Source organism: Saimiri boliviensis, chromosome 12 (genome assembly GCF_048565385.1).
Source record: "Saimiri boliviensis isolate mSaiBol1 chromosome 12, mSaiBol1.pri, whole genome shotgun sequence".
In the NCBI taxonomy this organism is placed as follows: Eukaryota; Metazoa; Chordata; class Mammalia; order Primates; family Cebidae; genus Saimiri; species Saimiri boliviensis.
The window spans coordinates 17,047,631-17,066,205 of NC_133460.1; the positions used below are offsets into that span (position 1 = coordinate 17,047,631).

At 45.0% G+C, this 18,575-nt stretch overlaps 1 protein-coding gene and 1 long non-coding RNA gene across 4 annotated transcripts in view; one reads left to right on the forward strand and one right to left on the reverse strand.

Annotated features, from left to right (window-relative positions):
* LOC141580704 (uncharacterized) overlaps positions 1 to 7,184 on the reverse strand; it is a 28,993-nt gene extending 21,809 nt beyond the window's left edge. Inside the window, exon 1 of the long non-coding RNA XR_012512995.1 lies at positions 6,916 to 7,184. This is a non-coding gene — a long non-coding RNA (uncharacterized LOC141580704). The remainder of the gene's footprint in view (positions 1 to 6,915) is intronic.
* Positions 7,185 to 7,353: 169 nt separating this feature from the next.
* The window catches only part of USP31 (ubiquitin specific peptidase 31), a 143,050-nt gene continuing 131,828 nt past the window's right edge, over positions 7,354 to 18,575 (forward strand). For 2 of the 3 annotated variants that reach the window (XR_012512750.1, XM_074381930.1), the window contains exon 1: positions 7,356 to 8,160. Coding sequence is in view for 2 of the 3 variants with exons in the window: in XM_074381930.1 (XP_074238031.1) it covers positions 7,513 to 8,160 (648 nt within the window). In the remaining variant the exon portion in view is untranslated. Of the gene's footprint in view, positions 8,161 to 18,575 lie in introns of all 3 variants that reach the window. The other variant, XM_010340861.3, reaches the window with a different exon arrangement.

Consider the following 18,575-nt stretch of genomic DNA (forward strand, 5'->3'; position numbering starts at 1 on the left):
TTGTGCACTCCAGCCTGGGAGATAGAGCAAGACCCTGTCTCAAAACAGAAAGTTAGTAAATAGGTAAAGCTACAATTTAATGTTATCAATATGATATACCACATGAATGAGATGTAGTGGACATCTGTCCATTTTGACTATCCTGCATTGAGTAACCTCTTGCTTAGGGGGAACCTCAAGACAGATGGGAGGCAGCTTTGTTTCTCACTACAAAGCTGGAGGAGGATGATGGTTCCTTCCCTACTTTCCAGCTGCTAGTGTCCAGACCCGGGACCTAGCCCAACCAAATGGATGCTTCTATTTCGAGCTTAGAATGCTGAAGGTATTATAGTGGTTCCTTTTGCATTGTTATAAAGGAGTACCCAAGACTGAGTAATTTACAAAGAAAAGTTTCTTTTGACTCATGGTTCTGCAGGCTGTACAGGAAGCACAGTGCCAGTCTGGTGCTTCCACTTAGGGCAGAAGGTGAAAGGGACTCAGCTGTGTCACATGGCAAGAGAGGGAGCAAGAAGGAAGGGAGGAGGTGCCAGGCTCTTTTCAACAATTGGATTTCCTGTGAACCAACAGAATGAGAACTCACTCATTACTTCGAGGACTGCCCCAAGCCATTCATGAGGAATTTGCTCCCGTGACTCAAACACCTCCCACTAGGCTCCACCTTCAACATCAGGGATAACATTTCTTGCCTTGACCTGTCTTGCCCTACCCTACCCTACCCTGCCCTACCCTACCCAGCCCTGCTCTACCCTCCCTGTCCTCCCCTCCGCTCCCCTCCGCTGCTCTCTGCGTCGCATCCCGTCTTCCCTTCCCTTCTCATCTCTTCTATTCTCTTGTTTTTGAGACAGGGTCTTGCTCTGTCACCCAGGCTGGAGTGTGGTGGCATGTTCACAGCTCACTGAAGCTTTAACTACCTGGGCTCAGGTGATTCTCCCACCTCAGCCTCCCAAGTAGCTGGGACTACAGTTGTGCACCATCGTGCCTCGGTATTTTATTATTTTTTTTGTACAGATCGGTACACATTGTCTTGAATCCCTGGGCTTAAGCAATCTTCCCACCTTTGACCTCCAAAGTGTTGGGATTACGGGTGTCTACCACTTTTCACATTTCAATCTAAGATTTGGAGGGGACAAATACCCCAACTCTATCAGGTAGGAAAGCAAAAGTTCAGAGACATTTGGAAGTTATTCAAGGTTATTCATAGTGGCTACAGCAGAACTAAGAGGCAAGTGATGTGGCTGCCACTGTCTGACAGTGGTGCCAGCTTCACTGATGGCGCCAACAGTAACATCTTATGCAGCATTTTCTGGAGCAGTCTTGGCTATGTATGGTCTTCCTTGGTTTCCTAAGTCAGATTCTGAAGCTTTTCTGACAGTTATGTGAGCTGTTGATATCCTTCTAATGATCTCCTTTTCTGCTTAAGTTAGTAAAAGTCATTTACATTGTTTGCAACTAAGAACTTACGATGGGTATATAGGTCAAAGGAGAAAAATGCAAAGGATCATCTCTGTTGATGCCCAGAAGGCATCTGATAAAATTCAAGACCAATTCTTGATCATAACCCTTCCTGAAGTGGGAATAAATGGATATCACTTTAATGCAATAAATAATATATATCTCAAACCAAAGGCAAGCATGCTTAATGGTAATGCACTGGACAAAATGCTATTAATGGCAGAAAACAATGCAGGCTTTCCTACTCTCCTTACTATTACAGACAGAATTCTGGAAGGGCAATTAGACAAGAGAAAAAAAAGATGAGGTACAAATATTATAAACAAAATGGCATGGTTTTCATCTCATGTGTTGATATAAATTCCTGAAAACCCCAACAGAATCAACTAAAAATTATGAGAAAAAACTAAAGTATCTCAAGGTGGCTGGCTACAAAAATACATTTTTTCCTATAGACAAGCAACAGAAAATATAATGGCATAAAATATCTCATTTGTAATAGCAACCAATAGGAATAAACTTAATAGTATTACTCAAGACCTATGGGAGGAAACTGTAGTACTCTGAGGGGCATAAAAAGCCCTTGTATAATTTTTTGAAGACATGTTTTATTCTCAGATAAGATAAATATTGTGGTGATGCCAATTTCCCCTAACTTAATCTATATAAATTTACCCCCCTAAAGGATTAAATTCATTTGAGAGAATAAGCAGACAGATAATAAAATACTAGTAGATAATACTCTATCAAACATTTCAGCACATTCTAAACCTATGATATCCTGGAATATAGAGACATATCAATGGAATAGAACAGAATTTTTAAAAATCTTAAATGTATGGGGCATTTAATAGGTGATAAAAGCAGTATTTTAAAGTAGTGGAAAAAATTAAATTTAGAAATGGTGCAGAGACAATTGGCTAGCTGTGTAGGGTGGGGAAAAGGCAAGATCCTTACCTCATTTCTCATGTAAAAGTAAATTCCAGATGGAGAGCACATTAATAAGAAAAAAGTCTCTAACAGCACTAAATTAAAATACAGATGGGCCAGGCGCAGTGGCTCACACCTATAATCCTAGCATTTTGGGAAGCCTAGGCTGGTGGATCACCTGAGGTCAGGAGTTCAAGAACAGCCTGACCAACATGGTGAAACCCCATCTCTACTAAAAATACAAAAATTAGCCAGGCGTAGTGGCACATACCTGTAATCTCAGCTACCTGGGAGGCTGAGGAAAGAGAATTGCTTGAACTTGGGAGGTAAAGTTGGCAGTGAGCCGAGATTGCACCACTGTACTCCATCCTGCACAACAGGAGTGAGACTCTATCTCAAACACACACACACACACACACACACACACACACACACACACACACAAATATTCTTATGATCTTGGAGGGGGGGATATTGTTTAGAGGCCAGCCACAGTGCCTCACACTTATAATTCCAGGCTGTTTGTCTCAGCATGTCAAAAAGGTTGTAAATTTTTATGAAAAAGACTCATCTATTTCACCACATAAAATAATTTAGGCTGGGCATAGTGGCTTACACCTATAATCCTAGCACGTTGGGAGACTGAGGTGGGTGAATGACTTGAGCCTAGGAGTTTGCAACCAGCCTAGGCAACGTGGTGAAACCCTGTCTCTGCTAAAAATACAAAAAGTTAGCTGGGTGTGGTAGCATGCACCTGTAATCCCAGCTACTAAGGAGGCTGAGGTGAGAGGATCGCTTGAGCCCAGGAAGTCGAGGCTGCAGTGAGCCATGATTGTGCCACTGCACTCCATCCTGGGTGACAGTGAGACCCTGTCTCAAAAATAATAAAAATAATAATAATTTAAGTTTTCTATATGATATGAAAACACTGTAAACATGGTTGAAAGGTAAGTAGGGAATAGTATAGACTGAAACATAATATAATTTGTATAGAAAATATTTTCATGGACCAGGGGTAGTAGCTCATGCCTATAATTCCAGCACTTTGGGAGGCCAAGGCAGGTGGATCATTTGAAGCCAGGACTTCTAGACCAGCCTGGCCTAAATAGTGAAACCCTGTCTCTACTAAAAATACAAAAATTAGCCAGGCGTGGTGGTACATGCCTGTAATTTCAGCTACTCAGGAGGCTGAGGCACAAGAATTGCTTGAACCCGAGAGGCGGAGGTTGCAATGAGCTGAGATCATGCCACTATACTCCAGCCTGGGTGATGGAGTGAGACTCCATCTAAAAAAAAAAAGAAAATCCCCCAAAACAAACAAAAAATACTTTTATGAGACAACATTTATAAAAGAATATACCAAAAAGAGAAATGAGCAAACGGTGTTTGCAGGTGAATCACAATAGTAAAAATACAAATTGGTAATTAAAAGGTATTCCTAGTTTTCTTCTTGTTTGTAAACAGCAGAAACTGACACTGTTTTCTTTCACCAATAAAGGAATTTACAGGAGACCTATCAGGTTAGCTCACAGAAAGAACAGAGCTAGAGAAACAGGCTTGGGTAGAAACCCAGGGAAGCAGATATCAGTAAGAACTTGCTACTAGAGTAGCAGCTGGACACTTGCTGCTACCATCCCAACACTGTATACCACTGTTCTGCCACACTGCTAAAAATATAGCTGCTAGATTCATTAATTCACTGAATTATCTCCAATGCACCTTGTATCAATACTTCTAGAGCCAAAGTCTAGATAGGAACATCTAGTTGGTCTTGCTCTGTCACCCAGGCTGGAGGGCAGTGGCACAATCATAGCTCACTGCAGCCTTGCTCTCCTGAGTTCAGGTAATCTGCCTGTCTCAGCCTCCTGAGTAGCTGAGACTACAGAAGCACACCACCACACCAGGCTTAAATTTCCTTTCTCTTTTCTTTTCTTTCTTTCTTTTTTTTTTTCAAGAGACTGGATCTTGCGATGCTGCCCAGCCTGGTCTCAAACTCTTGGGGCTCAAGTGATCTCTGTCTGCACATGCTGAGATTACAGACATGAGCCACGGCACCATGCTGGTGGTCTTCTTCTAGGTCATCTTCCTGAGCTCTAGCTTCCAGGGGTAGGGAGGGGAATACCTACTCCCCAGAAATTTTCATAATGGGAACTTGAGTTGTCCTGCCTAATTTGGTATCCCCTGCAGACATGAAGTTGGTTTAGATGTTGGATAGCAGGGAGACCCGCACATGATGTTCAGCCTCACTCATACAAATAAAAAGTGCATTAATATGCCATCTTTTGTTCATCAAACTTGTCAATGTGAAAAAGACTGGAAAACTCAATGGTATCTTGGGGTTGGGAAATGTGCGTTTCCCATTCATTGCTGGCAGGAGAAAACCTTTCTGGCGGTCAGCTTGATAGTAGGTGTCAAATATGAAATACTCATGCCCTTTGACCCAAGGTTTCAGCCTAAGCAGATAGCTGCAGAATGGACAAGGTATAGGTCATGATAATATTCACCACACTCTTGTTTCTAATTTATGTTTCCTGAGCTTGGGGGTAAGGGGTGGGTACAGAGCGGACTAATGAAAGATTCACTACAGAATGTTCAAGGTGAGTCTTCAAGAATGATCACCTGAACATTCCAACTAGGAATTCTCCCAAGCCTGTTCTGGCCAAGCTTTGAGGCTCGGTGGGACCAATAACCTTAGAATAGTGGGAGGGGCCCAGACTGGGAAGGGGGTTCTTAGGTATCCTACCAAGAAGTTCAGATATTGTTTAGAGGCCAGCCACAGTGCCTCACACTTATAATTCCAGCACTTTGGGATACTGGGGTGGGTGGATCACTTGAGGTAAGGAGCTCAAGACCAGCCTGGCCAACATACAAAATACCAAAAATACAAAAATTAGCCGGGCATGGTGGTGGGTGCCTGTAATCCCAGATACTCAGGAGGCTGAGGCAGGAGAATGCTTGAACCCAGGAGATGGAGGCTGCAGTGAGCCGAGATTGCACCACTGCACTCTAGCCTGGGTGATAGAGCGAGACTCCATCACACACACACACACATACACACACACACATTGTTTAGATATAAAGTTGGCAAGTAATCAAACTGTTATAGGATGGCTACCTTACTGGGTACCTAATAATGAGTAAGATGGGTCTCTGCTGGGTTGAAGTCCACATTTTAGTGAAGGTGATGACTGCAAACTAAATTGCAATATGGTCAAGTCAGTGGCATGAATAAGAGGTGCCAAGAGAGCTTGTGGAAGGGACACCTGCTTGGAGCGGTGAGATCTAAGGTGAGACTTTAAGGATGAAAGGAAGTTAGCTAAATAGAAAGGTTCAAGGAAAGGTTCAAGGGAGAGGGAACAGCTCTGGTAAAGTCCCTTGAGTCTGAATCAAACTGCCCAGAAGTTGAGGGCCACTGCATTCACATTTTAGTATGAATAATCAGATGGCTTTCTTCCTGGTGTCCAGATAAGCTCAAGTTGCAGTGAGGAATAGATATTTTGACTAAGAGGAGAGTGGAGGCAATTAGAGTTGGTGCTCTGCACCCTGGGGATGTTATCATAGAGCCTTACAATGGGGAGCGAGGTCAGAGGTAAAAACCATCTACTTTGGAACGTGGTGTAAGGTGGCCTTCATGTTTTAAAAAGGGGGGAGGGCTCTCCCTTCCCTGATTTCTCCCTTCTGCCTCAGGACTCAGACTAGCTCTTAGCAGAGGGGAGCCTACAGAGAGGAGGTCATATACTAGGGGTTTTGGACCAAAGGCAGTCCAAAAATGTACTATTTTTTTGCTCCCTGCACTACTTTTTTTTTTTTTTTTTAAATAATAGAACCAACATTTAAAAATAGGATTTCTGCCTTCTCTTAACACATCAGATGATCTGGTAACACTGACCTCTTGTTCTCATATGGGAACAACTGGCTGGAGCTGAGTGGCAGCCACCTCTTTAGAAAGATGTTAATTTGAATTTTGCTATAGTCTCCATCATTCCGTATATATTCCCCTGAACACTGAGAGCCAAGTCACTTGAAAGTCAATATGATGATTCAAATAACAGGATTCTACACTAATTTGTGGTTTGTGACCTGTGATATTTGTGGATTTGTGACCCTTAGTTTAGAGGTCAGGTATAGGGGTTGTGACTAAAACTTGGGTTTGAATCAGATAAGAACTGAACCAATCTCAAAGACGGCGAATTAGAGATTAAAGAAAATATTGCATGGTTGGCATAATGTGTGGAACACAGCAGCTATTGTTAACTCCACTAGGAATGTAAGCTGCAAGAGGCCAGGTAGAAACCGTGTTAGTTTAATCCGCTGGGGATATGACATTTAATTCTAATGTGATAGATTTAATTCTGTGTAATATCCCCAGCAACTGTTGAATGAGTGAATGTGTGAGTGAATGAATGAATGGATGAACGGCAGGAGAGCCTATCGGGGTTTTAAAGGCTGGAATGGAAAAGAAGGTAGTTATGATAACATCGTTTCGCTAGGACTCCAAGGTGCAGCCTGGAAGAAAAGCCCGCTGGGACGTACCAGGTTCTGTGACCGCTCCGTTGGCACACAGACGGTAAGTATCTGCAGCGTCTCCTGGGAGCCAGGCGGGGTTGACTTGCCCAGAACCTGTCAGGGCTATGTCCACCAGCTCTTGCACGGTCTGGTAACTGATGGCATCCTGATTCCTGCATGTCCCGCCTCTGCCATCTGATCAGCAAAGACGGAGACCCACCCCTGGGATCCACCACCCAGCGCGAGCCCAGCCTTTTCCTCCAAGCCTAGACCGCGCCCACACTAGACATGGCCTCCCTCGGGCTTCACGCCGCAGGACCGCGCCGGCAGCCTCCAGACTTCCCGTCCGGCTGGAGAGGCAGCTACCTTCCCATAGTGAACATGGCGGCTAAGGCGGCTTCAGTGCGGGGCGGGCGGTGCCAGGAGGTGCGTCACGTGAACGGCCCAGCTGGGCGGACCGCGCGCGCGCTCGCTGGCTGGCTCGGCGGCGCTCTGAGGTGTGTGGGGCTTAGATTCCCCAGGGCCCGGTGAGGCGCGGCGTGGCGCGGCGGGATGCGGCGGCGGCCGTGGCGGAGCCGGAGGCCGGGCGGGCGGGCGCGGTAATGAGTGTCTGCGGCCGCCGCCATGTCCAAGGTAACGGCGCCCGGGCCCGGGCCGCCGGCGGCGGCGGCGGTGGCGGCAGCAGGCGGGAAGGAGAAGCGCTCCTTCAGCAAGCGGCTGTTCCGGAGCGGCCGCGCTGGCGGCGGCAGCGCCGGGGACCCCGGGGCGCCCGGGCCGGCCGCGCCGGCCGCGCCCTCCTCGCCTTCCTCGGCGCGCTCGGTGGGCAGCTTCATGAGCCGCGTCCTCAAGACGCTGTCCACGCTCTCGCACCTTAGCTCCGAGGGCGCCGCCCCGGACCGCGGCGGCCTCCGCAGCTGCTTCCCGCCCGGGCCGGCCGCCGCGCCCACGCCGCCGCCGTGCCCGCCGCCGCCCGCCTCTCCCGCGCCGCCCGCCTGCGCCGCCGAGCCGGTGCCCGGCGTGGCGGGGCTCCGCAACCACGGCAACACGTGCTTCATGAACGCCACGCTGCAGTGCCTCAGCAACACCGAGCTCTTCGCCGAGTACCTGGCGCTGGGCCAGTACCGGGCGGGGCGGCCCGAGCCCTCGCCTGACCCCGAGCAGCCTGCGGGCGGCGGCGCGCAGGGCCAGGGCGAGGTCACCGAGCAACTGGCGCACCTGGTGCGGGCCCTCTGGACCCTGGAGTACACCCCGCAGCACAGCCGTGACTTCAAGGTGAGCCGGCGCCCCGCCGCGCCCCGAGGCGGGGCCTGCACCCCAGGTCCCTGGGGCACCAGCCCGCCCAGGTCTTCCTTCCCTCGGTTTGTCTTGGCTAGGCAGGCTTCTGCATTGGTTACTCAGAGAGGTCAGAGCAATCTGCCAGTGACTGTAAGGACATAGAGTCATTCATTCATTCATTCCACATGTATTTATTGAGAGCTTACTACATACGCGGCCGTACCCTGTGATAATAGGCAATGGGAGTGATGTTGCAGTGAACAAGACTATCTACCTTAATGGAACTTGAATTGTGGGGTGGGAGTGTTGCACCTGGGTTCAAATCCTGGTTCTGCCACTTAGTAGCAGTGTGACCTCGGGCAAGTTAAGCTGCCTCTCTGTGGTTGCTGTTTCTTCATCTGCGACTTGTTTCATGAGGTGGTTGTGAGCTGCAAACAAGTTAATATATTGGGTCGAATACTGTGGAATTACTCATATTTCACCGTTTTTGATTTACAGATTGGCACTTTTATAGGGTTTAACCTGATAAGTAAATACTTCAGTATCGTGTATTTGCTGTTATGCTGTTATTATTTTTGTTATTAAACACTTAAAGAAGTTAACGGGATAGAATCAGATAGTGGTTTGAAGAAAGAAAAACCTGCTGTTGTGATTGATGTGTGGACAGGCTACTTTTTATTTTTATTTTATTTTTAGAGACAGGATCTTCCTCTATTGCCGACTCGAGAGTAGTGGTGTGATCGTAGCTCACTGCAGCCTCAAACTCCTGGGCTCAAGCAATCCTCCTGCCTCAGGCTTCTGAGTAATAGCTGGGACTACAGACACACCACCACACCTGGCTGTTTTTTATTTTTAAAAAACTTTTGTAGAGACGGGGGTTTTGCTGTGTTGCCCAGGCTGGTCTTGAACCCCTGGCCTCAAGCCACCCTCCCTGCCTTGGCCTCCCAAAGTACTGGGATTACAGGGGTGACCCATACTTCCTGGGGGATATGTATGGCCCTTGGCCAAGCCCTCATTTGCTGTCTGCTGGTGGGGCTGCAGGTGTAGTGAGAGGCTGAGATTTGAGATCCAAGTGGTGGGCTGGGGTCAGATGGTATGGGACCATTTATGATGCACTAAGAAATTGGGCCCTTACTCTAAGAAGAAGGGGAAAATGATGTGAGATTGTGTAAGGGATAGTTTTAGGTGGGACATGGATATGGTATTAAACAGCATGAAATCACACAGGGAGAAAGTTAATTCCTTTCCTTTTTCCTATCCTTATGCTCAGGAGAAAGTCTCATCTTGCTGTTAGCCTGTTTTTAACATCTGTTGTTCACCCTCCACCCCTTTTGTTTTTTAAACAAAGAGAACAGGCTTCAAGTCTAGAGGCCTTGGCAGGCACACGCAGTAGCTAGAATTGAATAAGGTTATGTTTTTATTGGGTTTCCATTTGTCTTCAATTCATGGCAAAAGGTACTGGCCTCCCATTAGTGCTATAAAGCTTCTTTATGACATACATTTATTTAAGTAAAAGGAGATGATTTTGTTAAGATATAAAAAGGTGACCTAGCTGATGATCTGCACTTGGTTAAGGTCCTGCTTGCTTGCTGACAAACTACATGGCCAGCGTGCATCTCTCCCTGTTTAATACTTTTTACTTTATGCTACTTAATGTTGTTTTTCTTGGAAAAAAATTGTTGCTGTTTGATCTTGGCAATTTGAATGGAAATATTTGACTGAGATAGGGACTGGGAAAAAATGAGATCTATTTCAGAGATCTCAAAATTATTATTTTTGAGATGGAGTCTCGCTCTGTTGCCCTGGCTGGAGGGCAGTGACCTGATCTCAGCTCACTGCAACCTCTGCTTCCCAGGTTCAAGCTCTTCTGTCTCAGCCTCCTGAGTAGCTGGGACTACAGGTGCCCACCACCACACCCAGCTAATTTTTGTATTTTAGTAGAGACGGGATTTCACCATATTGGTCAGGCTGTTCTTTAACTCCTGACTTCAGGTGATCCACTGGTCTCATCCCGAAGTGCTGGGATTACAGGCAGGAGCCACCGTGCCCAGCTGAAATTACTAAGTAGAGCAGAATGATCAGTAGAACTGGCTAGTGTGGGTCCCCACCCCACCACAACCCTGTCCTGCCCCTCTTTGTAAACTTTTCAAGGTTGGAGCCTAGTATTTAAGTTTTGTTTTCTTCTCTTTTCCAAAATGTGAAAATCAATTTCTAACAGCATCTTTGTATGTGAATCTTTCCGTTACTTTTTATGAGTTTGTGTTTACTTTTTTATCCATTAAGCTGTGAGCAGAAATGGGTCAATAATTCTAGAAGTACAGAGGCTGATTTATAGGCTTGCTTTGGCAAACATGAACAGATTCTTAGAGGCCTGGCTTTTAAAAAAAATGTAATCTCCTGAACCTTTAGTAGGTTTCACTCTGCATTCATTCATTCACTTCCCATTTATTGAAGACTTACTTAATCAGTTAGGAATGCCTTCAGCACAAGGAAAAAAAAATCCCGATAGTGCCTTAAGGAGTAAAAACACTGCAGTTGGCAATTCGCACACACAGTGATTCTGGAGGTGGATGGTTCTTTGGTTTGATGGGCCCAACAAAGATACAGATTTCTGTATTTCCATCCTGTTGCCTTTTTGGCTGTCATTGGCTTTTTGTTCTTATGTTTGTCACCTCATGGTTGTCCAGTGATGGCAGCCACAGCACCCGGCATTCTACCCAGGAAGGCAGGAAGTCATTAGGGAAATAAAAATTCTTCCAGAAGCTCCCTCAGCAGGCTTCTGCTGACATCTCATTGACTATAACCCTGTCACTTGCCTGTCATAGAGGCTGGAGGGTGGGTATATGGGTTTTCCTGTCTTCATAGAGGAGATAAGTAAAGAAGGGGTTTACCTCTCGGGCAGCTATGAAGAGAGCTGAGTCTAGTGGGATCTGGAAAGTTCCCTGAGACAGTGCTTCTCACGCTTCAGTGTGCACATATTTCACCTGGAGATTTTGCTACAAAGCAAATTGAGATTCTGCATTTCTAACAAGCTCCCTGGTGATGCCAGTGCTTTTGGCCCAAGGACCATCCTATGAATAGCAGGCACCAAGGAACGAGGAAAGCATTACAGAAAAGGTGGCTCCTGAGCAGTGTTCTGAAAGATGAATAAAAATTTGCGGGGCACGGAAAAGGTGGAGTGGCATGAAAGGGCTTGTGGTTTTGGGGAATAGACATTTAGTGGCTGGCTGCGCCATAGAGAGCAGTGGGGGTGCAGGAAGCCTGGGAGAAGTGTGTTGGAAACACACTGTGAAGGGTTTTGTGAGCTATGCTGGTTTGTATTCATCCTCTGCAAGTTGAGAATCCAGAGTTGATTTTTCAGCAAGGAAGTGATTTTTTCCCCTTTTTCTTCTCTCTGTTAGGTAACTGTGGAGGACTGATTACTTTTTAACAAATGTTTCATTGTAGCCAAATTTGACAGGTATTATTTTGAGTATAAAGAAAGTTGAACACCAAGGCAGGACACAGTGGCTCATGTCTGTAATCCCAGCACTTTGGGAGGCCAAGGTGGGTGGATCACTTGAGGCCAAGAATTTGAGACCAGCCTGGACAACATGGTGAAACCCCCTCTCTACTAAAAAAATAAAAATAAAAAAATTAGCCAAGTGTGGTGGCAAACACCTGTAATCCCAGCTACTCCAGAGGCTGAGGCATGAGAATTGCCTGAACCCAGGAGGTGAAGGTTGCAGTGAGTCAAGATCACACCACTGCATTCCATCCTGGGTGACAGAGCAAGACTCTGCCAAAAAAAAGAAAAGAAAATTAAAAGAAAGAAAGTTAGACACCAGAAGTTGGATGTGAGATATACCTCACTGCTCACTGTGCTTCGCTTGCTTGGAGCAGACATTGTTATTTCACTCGGATATTCTTCGCTTCCAGATCGTTCACATTCAGCCTTAGAATCCAGCTCAGTTCTGGGCTCCAGGCAGCCACCACCAGTTGGTTGAAGTTGGCAGAGGAGTTGAGATGGTTTGTCTTGAGGTTAGAAAAACACTTACTAGGTCTTTGAATATGCTTTTGTTATCTTAAAAGTTTAAGTTACTAATGATTTTCTTTGTAAGTTTTTCAATTAGAATTCTTTCGTCCTTTGTAACCACATTGATTTGAGTTTTAGGAGCTTGCCAGTAGTCAGTTTTTGGTTTTGGATGGGCTAGATGGTTGTTAAAGTTGGGTTTTCATTTCCCAGGATGAAATGAGTTGACTAGCTCAACCTTGATATGCTTTAACAAAACTTCTCTAGCCACTATCTTTGTCCTTTCTCTTTCTACACAGATTTTTTTTTTCTTTCTACTCTTTAGAGCACTGGTTTTCAGCATGGGCACTTTTGCCTGTCCTCACCCCACCCTGCTCCCACCCCCCAGGACATTTGTCAATGTCTGGAGCCATACTCGGTTGTCACAACTGGGATTAGGGTGCTACTGGCATGTGGTGGGTAGATTCCAGGGATGCTGCTAAATGTCACACAGTGTGCAGGACAGCCCCCTTTAATAAAGGATTTTTCAGCCCAAAGTGTCAATAGTGCTGAGGCTGAGAAACTATTGGATGAGTGTTTGGAGACTCAGTACAAGTTTCCTTTGCTTCCCCAGCCTTTAAAATGGTTACCTTGCTTACTCCCGCCTATGTCTTCCACTGTCTATGAGAGTGTGTGTGTGTGTGTGTGTGTGTGTGTGTGTATGTGTTTGCAGCAGCGCTAGGGTAAAACTTAGACTGTGTTGGCAGGACCCTTGTATCATCTTGTAAAATAGTGGGAATAAATAAATCACTTTGAATATATAATATGCTGTTTTAAAGGGAAATCAGCTTATTGCTTTCATAGGAGCATGGGTGCCCCAGATTCTTAGAAATGCTTTCTGAGTTTTAGTACTCAGAGCCCTTTTGCAATAGGTAAAAAAATGGATGGTCATCTTTCAAGCAAGAAAGATAAATTTTATGGCAGCAATTTTTAAATTGTGCTGACAAAGAACAGCTAGAACAGAGTGATCTATTGATAAAAGGATTGTGGGGACTCCTTCCAAATTTGCAGTGAAACAAATAGTAATTGATGAATAGAATTCTCTCTCCCATATTTTTTTTCTTGAACTTTGATGCCTTGTGGTGCTTTTTTATTAGTGAGAATTTTCAAGTTACAAAAGGAATAAACATGTGGAAGAGACTAATGGCAAACAACCTGACAATCGAAGGCCCACACTTGCTGAGTTTCCCAGCCTGCTTTTCCATGCACTCATGCTGGGGGCTCTGGCGCTATGCTGCAAAACCATGATACACAGTTTTTTTCTGGTTTGTGTCAAGTTCTTTAGTATACTGATATTTCAGTGTTTTCTACAAAGCACGCTGACTTCAGGGTGTCCCTTGAGGAAGAAAATGAAATTTTGTAGGTCACATTTAGCTTTGTGACAGAATATAAAATAGTACATCTCTTCCTGGTCAATTCTCTGGTCCGTCAAACGCTGCCACTTGAGTTTAGCAAAGCTGCAGATCTCAGGGAGAAAGATTATGGAATCATGAAGTTTTAGACTTGGAAGGAGACTCAGATGTGGTGTGAGTACCCCCTAGCCTTTCAGGATGAGAGAACTGAGCTCACCTGCTGGCTAGAGGTTGAGGGGGCAGAACCAGAGTTCTGATTTCCACTGACTGTCAACTCTGTGTACCCCTGCGCTGCTGGTGCACACACTGGGTCCTGGGCCTGGGGTGGCCTTACCAGTACAAGCACTGAGACGACAGGTCTCAACATAACACGCACACCAGCAGAGGGGACGTGCTGAAACGTGTAACATTTTTTTCCTCTGAGACTGTGGTGCTGAATTGGAGTGAAAATAAGGTCGTCTGCAGCTAGCTTCACGTTTGTGCCATTGCTCCTCAGGCTTAGGTGTTTTTGGAAGTCTTTCTTAAAACAGTTCTTTCAGACTGTTCAATACATATGTTAACATGTGTGGATCTCTCTCCAGTAAGCTTTGAGCTGTTTGCCACATCTTACCAAGTTTGGTAAAAGGGAAGTGTAAGAATTCCAAGAAATTTTCCAAGAGGACGAATTGAGGAATAAAAATACACGAAATAGTGATAGAACTCCATATTTGCAGACTTAAATCACATTTGCTGCATAGTTACTGTGTGTACAACAGTTAGTTTAGGTGAGGGTCTGGGAATAGAGGATTAAGTACAAAGGTTATAGGACTAGGTTCTTGCTCTCAGCCATCAGAGAACTTAGCTGCTTATAGGGAAGCTGTTTTAAGTTGTATTGATGAGGAACGTTCACTGGGAGCTCAGAGAGGGGTGAGATCATTGTATACCAAAGTGTAAGTAGAAAGATTCATTTATTCATCCTTTTATTTGTTGTCAGCAGTTAAGCTTAAATTTGAGTTTCTAACTTCATGCCACATATTGTACAAGTCATTTGTTATATAGTTGTAAACAAACTATATGATAATGTTAAGAAAAATTACAAAAGGCATGTGGTCCCTTCCTTCGTGGAAATTTTATTGCCACAGAGGAGGCAGATATTATTCAGTAAACACTGGGAAATATGAAATTAAAAATTACAGTAGGCCAGAGATGGTGGCGTGCACCTGTAATCCTAGTACTTTGGGAGGCCGAGGCAGGCAGATCGCTTGAGCCCAGGAGTTCAAGACTAGCTTGGGCAACCGGTAAAACCCTGCCTTTACAAAAAAATTAAAAAATAGAAAAATTAGCTGGGCCTGGTGGCACACACCTATGGTTCCAGCTACTTTGGAGGCTGAGGTGGGAAGAACACCTGAGCCCAAGAGGTCCAGGCTGTAGTGAGCTGAGATTGCGCCACTGCCCTCTGGCCTGGGCAACAGAGTGAGACCCTGTGTCAAAAAAAAATTATTGTGTAAGTGCTAAAGAGGAATAGATAAGGTATATGGGAAGGAATGATGGGTGTGACCAGGCAGGAGGAATAAAATGCAGAAGGCTCTGTAGTTGGAAAGAGCTGAGGGTACACTTAAAAGTCTGACAAATCTTGTTTGCAGCTAGAGAGCCAGGAGGAGAGTAGGATGGAGGAGCTAGAAAGAGGGGTAGGGGCCAGGTAGGCAGAGGCTGAGTCTGCCTTGTGTAGCTGTAGTGCCTTGTAGACCAAGGTAAGGGGTTTACATTTTATTCTAAGAGAGTTGGGGGCTGTTGTAGGCTTTCAACAGAGTCCTGGTAGGTTGGATCTTATGATAATGTGAAGTGGTCATTCTGGGCACTGAACGGTGAGTAGAATGGAGGCAGAGACCAGTTAGGTGGCTTTTGTGATGGACTGGGTAAAAGGGATGATGGAGGGAGGTGGAGAAGTGGATGGATTTGAGATATGTCTGGAGGTAGACTCTTGACAGGACTTGCTAATGGATTGATTTGGGGCAAGACACTGGGGCAGAGGACACTGAGGAGAGCATCAAGAATAACTCTCAACTGTTTTCCTGGGCAACTGGGTGATTGCTGGGGTTGTATACTTACCTGAGAAGAAGCAGTTTTGGGAGAGTCAGCAGTTCAGGTTCAGATTTGTTAAATAGTACAAGATGTCAAGTAGGCAGCTGGGTAAGGGAGTCAGAAGATAAGATCAACATTTTGGAATCATCGTCAGTAGATGGTATTTAAAGCCATGGGATACAGAGTTAGAATGGGATTTGAAGATAAATGAAACTTTGCTAGTTAAGGTGAAGAGAGATGACACTCTAGGTTGCTAGGGAAATATTCTGAGCAGAGGCATAGATATAGCATGGTCTGGGGACAGAGAGCCTTGATTTGGAGCAGAGATTCTCAGCCTTGGCACTGTTGCAATTTTGGGCTGGATAATTCTTTGTTGTTGGGGGCTGTCCTGGCACTGTAGGATGTTTAGCAGAATCCCTGGCCTTTACCCACTAGATGTGGTTGTACTCCCCCCTATTCCAAGTTATGGCAGTTAAAACTGTCTCCAGATACCAAATGTCCCTGGGTAGCAAAATTGAGAACCACTGATTTGGAATGAAGGGGACATAAATTTAGATGACTGGGAAGAAGAGAGGGGGCAAATTATGGATGGCTTTGAAAGTCTGTCACAACAGTTTAGCCTTGAGGCTGCAATCAGTAGTGATTCAATTGAGGCTTCTTGAGTTGTGCAGCGAGACTGATTTGATGAAAACGATTTTAGAAAAATGGGTCTGATGGTGAGCAAAAAGGAATCAAATGGAGGAGAAAATAAATACAGGGAGAAAACAATCACAGGAATGAAGTAAGGAAAAGGAGGAAGAAAGGTGAATCCAAGAGACACTTTGGAGGACATTGGACATTATTAGGAAACGACACGAGGTGGAGTGGTAAAGGGAATACTGAGATTTTAGGCCAAGATGACAAAGAAATAATAGGGATATCTGATAGAAATTGAGCACTTAGAAAGGGAAGTGGTGAGCATGAGGAGCAGAAAGATGGTGCATTTAATTTGAATATGTGGGGTTGGGAGTCATAGGATATGACCTTCCCACTTAAGACAGGAAGTCTTAATAGACAGTTGGAAATTAGGTACAATTTAGGACCAGCTGTATAGACTTGGATTCAGCTGCATAGAGGTGATAATTGAAGCCAGGAGCATATTTAGAAGGTATGAAGCCCATGACTAAGCCTTTGAGGGAAACTAAAAATGAGTGGACAGGAGAGAGAGGACCTCTTAAGGGGCAGTCAGAGAAGTAGCAGGAAAACCAGGAGGGCAGAGTCATGACAACTGCTTTGCTTTACAGTTTGACTGCTTGCTCTTAGTGCTGAATATAGTGTAGAGCTGCAGAAATATTATTTTATTTTTTATTTTGAGAACGGAGTCTCACTCTGTCGCCCAGGCTGGGGTGCAGTGGTGTGGTCTTGGCTCACTGCAACCTCTGCCCGCAGGGTTCAAGTGATTCTCCTGCCTCAGCTTCATGAGTAGCTGGGATTACAGGCACGCACCATCATGCCCAGCTAATTTTTGTATTTTAGTAGTGATGGGGTTTCACCATGTTGGCCAGGCTGGTCTGGAACTCCTCAGGTGCTCTGTCTGCCTCAGCCTCCCAAAGTGCTGGGATTTACAGGTGTGAGCCACCACACCTGGCCTGAAATATCAATTTATGCCCATAAAGAAACAAATCAGGTTGGCATTTTGCAGACAGGATATAGAGTTACTAAGTCCACAGATTTATTTAGCACATTTCCTATGCTGGTCCTGCATTACAATGCACTGGGAACACGAAGATGAGTGAAGCGGCCCATGCCCTCAAGGAATTCAGGATTTAGAAGGGAAGACAGATGGGTATAAAAATAATTGCATTAGGGTAGGATGAGTGCTGAGACAGTGCTGTCCAAACCTAGGAGTGTGGTCACCTGAGGGAGGAATGGGGGCCTGTTGAGTGACTGAAGAAACAATACCTGCTCCGTGTCTTGAAGGATTTGGTAGGCATCTTCTAGGTGGACAGGTGAAAGGTGGGAAAGTGCTTTGCAGGGCAGCAGACCCTTCAAGTGCAAAGGTTTGAAACCTCAAACAACGTGGCTTCTTCAGAAAATTTCAAGGTCTAGGGTGGTTGTAGCGGAACGGTAGTGGTTGACAAGGTAAGATGGGAGGAGGCTCACTGAGTGATGGTTTGGGCAGGGCTGGATCTTCCATCTGTGGAAGTCCGTGGGTGCCATGTCGCAGAATAGCATCCTGCAAAGGCAGGCACCAAATAATTTTAGACAAGCTTGTGGTGTGACTGTCTTTTTCTTTTCTTTTTAAAAGAATGGTCACTCAGAGGTTAGGGACATGGAGGATGGGTTGAGTGATGATGAGAGAGGGGAAGGGACAGAATCTGGTTCAGGACAAGCAGTATGTATCTTAGCCTCTTTGAAACTGGTCACATTTGGGAAACTGAAGCAATTTAGAACTTTTCACAGATGATAAATTCTATTTTAGACATGTTATATTTGTGGTTCCATAGTAATTCATGAGGGAAAATATTTGGTAGTTTAGGATAGAGTTTTGGCTAGAGATTTCTGTTTGTTAGAAAACTCCAGTTCTGATGTTTTTTTAAAAAATGTCTTTCCAACCAATGATGTAAACTAGCACAAATCTGTCATTCTGATGTGACCTAGTTTGGTTCTTTATACATTTGCAGGGGCAAAGCTTCAACTTATACTCAGGGCAGTGTGACATACATATTCTTACTCTGTGGAACACATTGCCCTAAGGTGCCATTGATTTAGATTTTTGTACTTCTTAATTTTGTACTTACAATATTTTACATAGTTGTTATTCTCGTCAGACCATTTTGGATTCTGATTTTTAAATGCAACTTGTAAAACATTTTTTAATGTATCTAAAGAACATTCATAATACTGTTTAATGTTTAATGATTTATATGGTATTATCACATTGCTAAGTGATAATTTACTCATTCTAT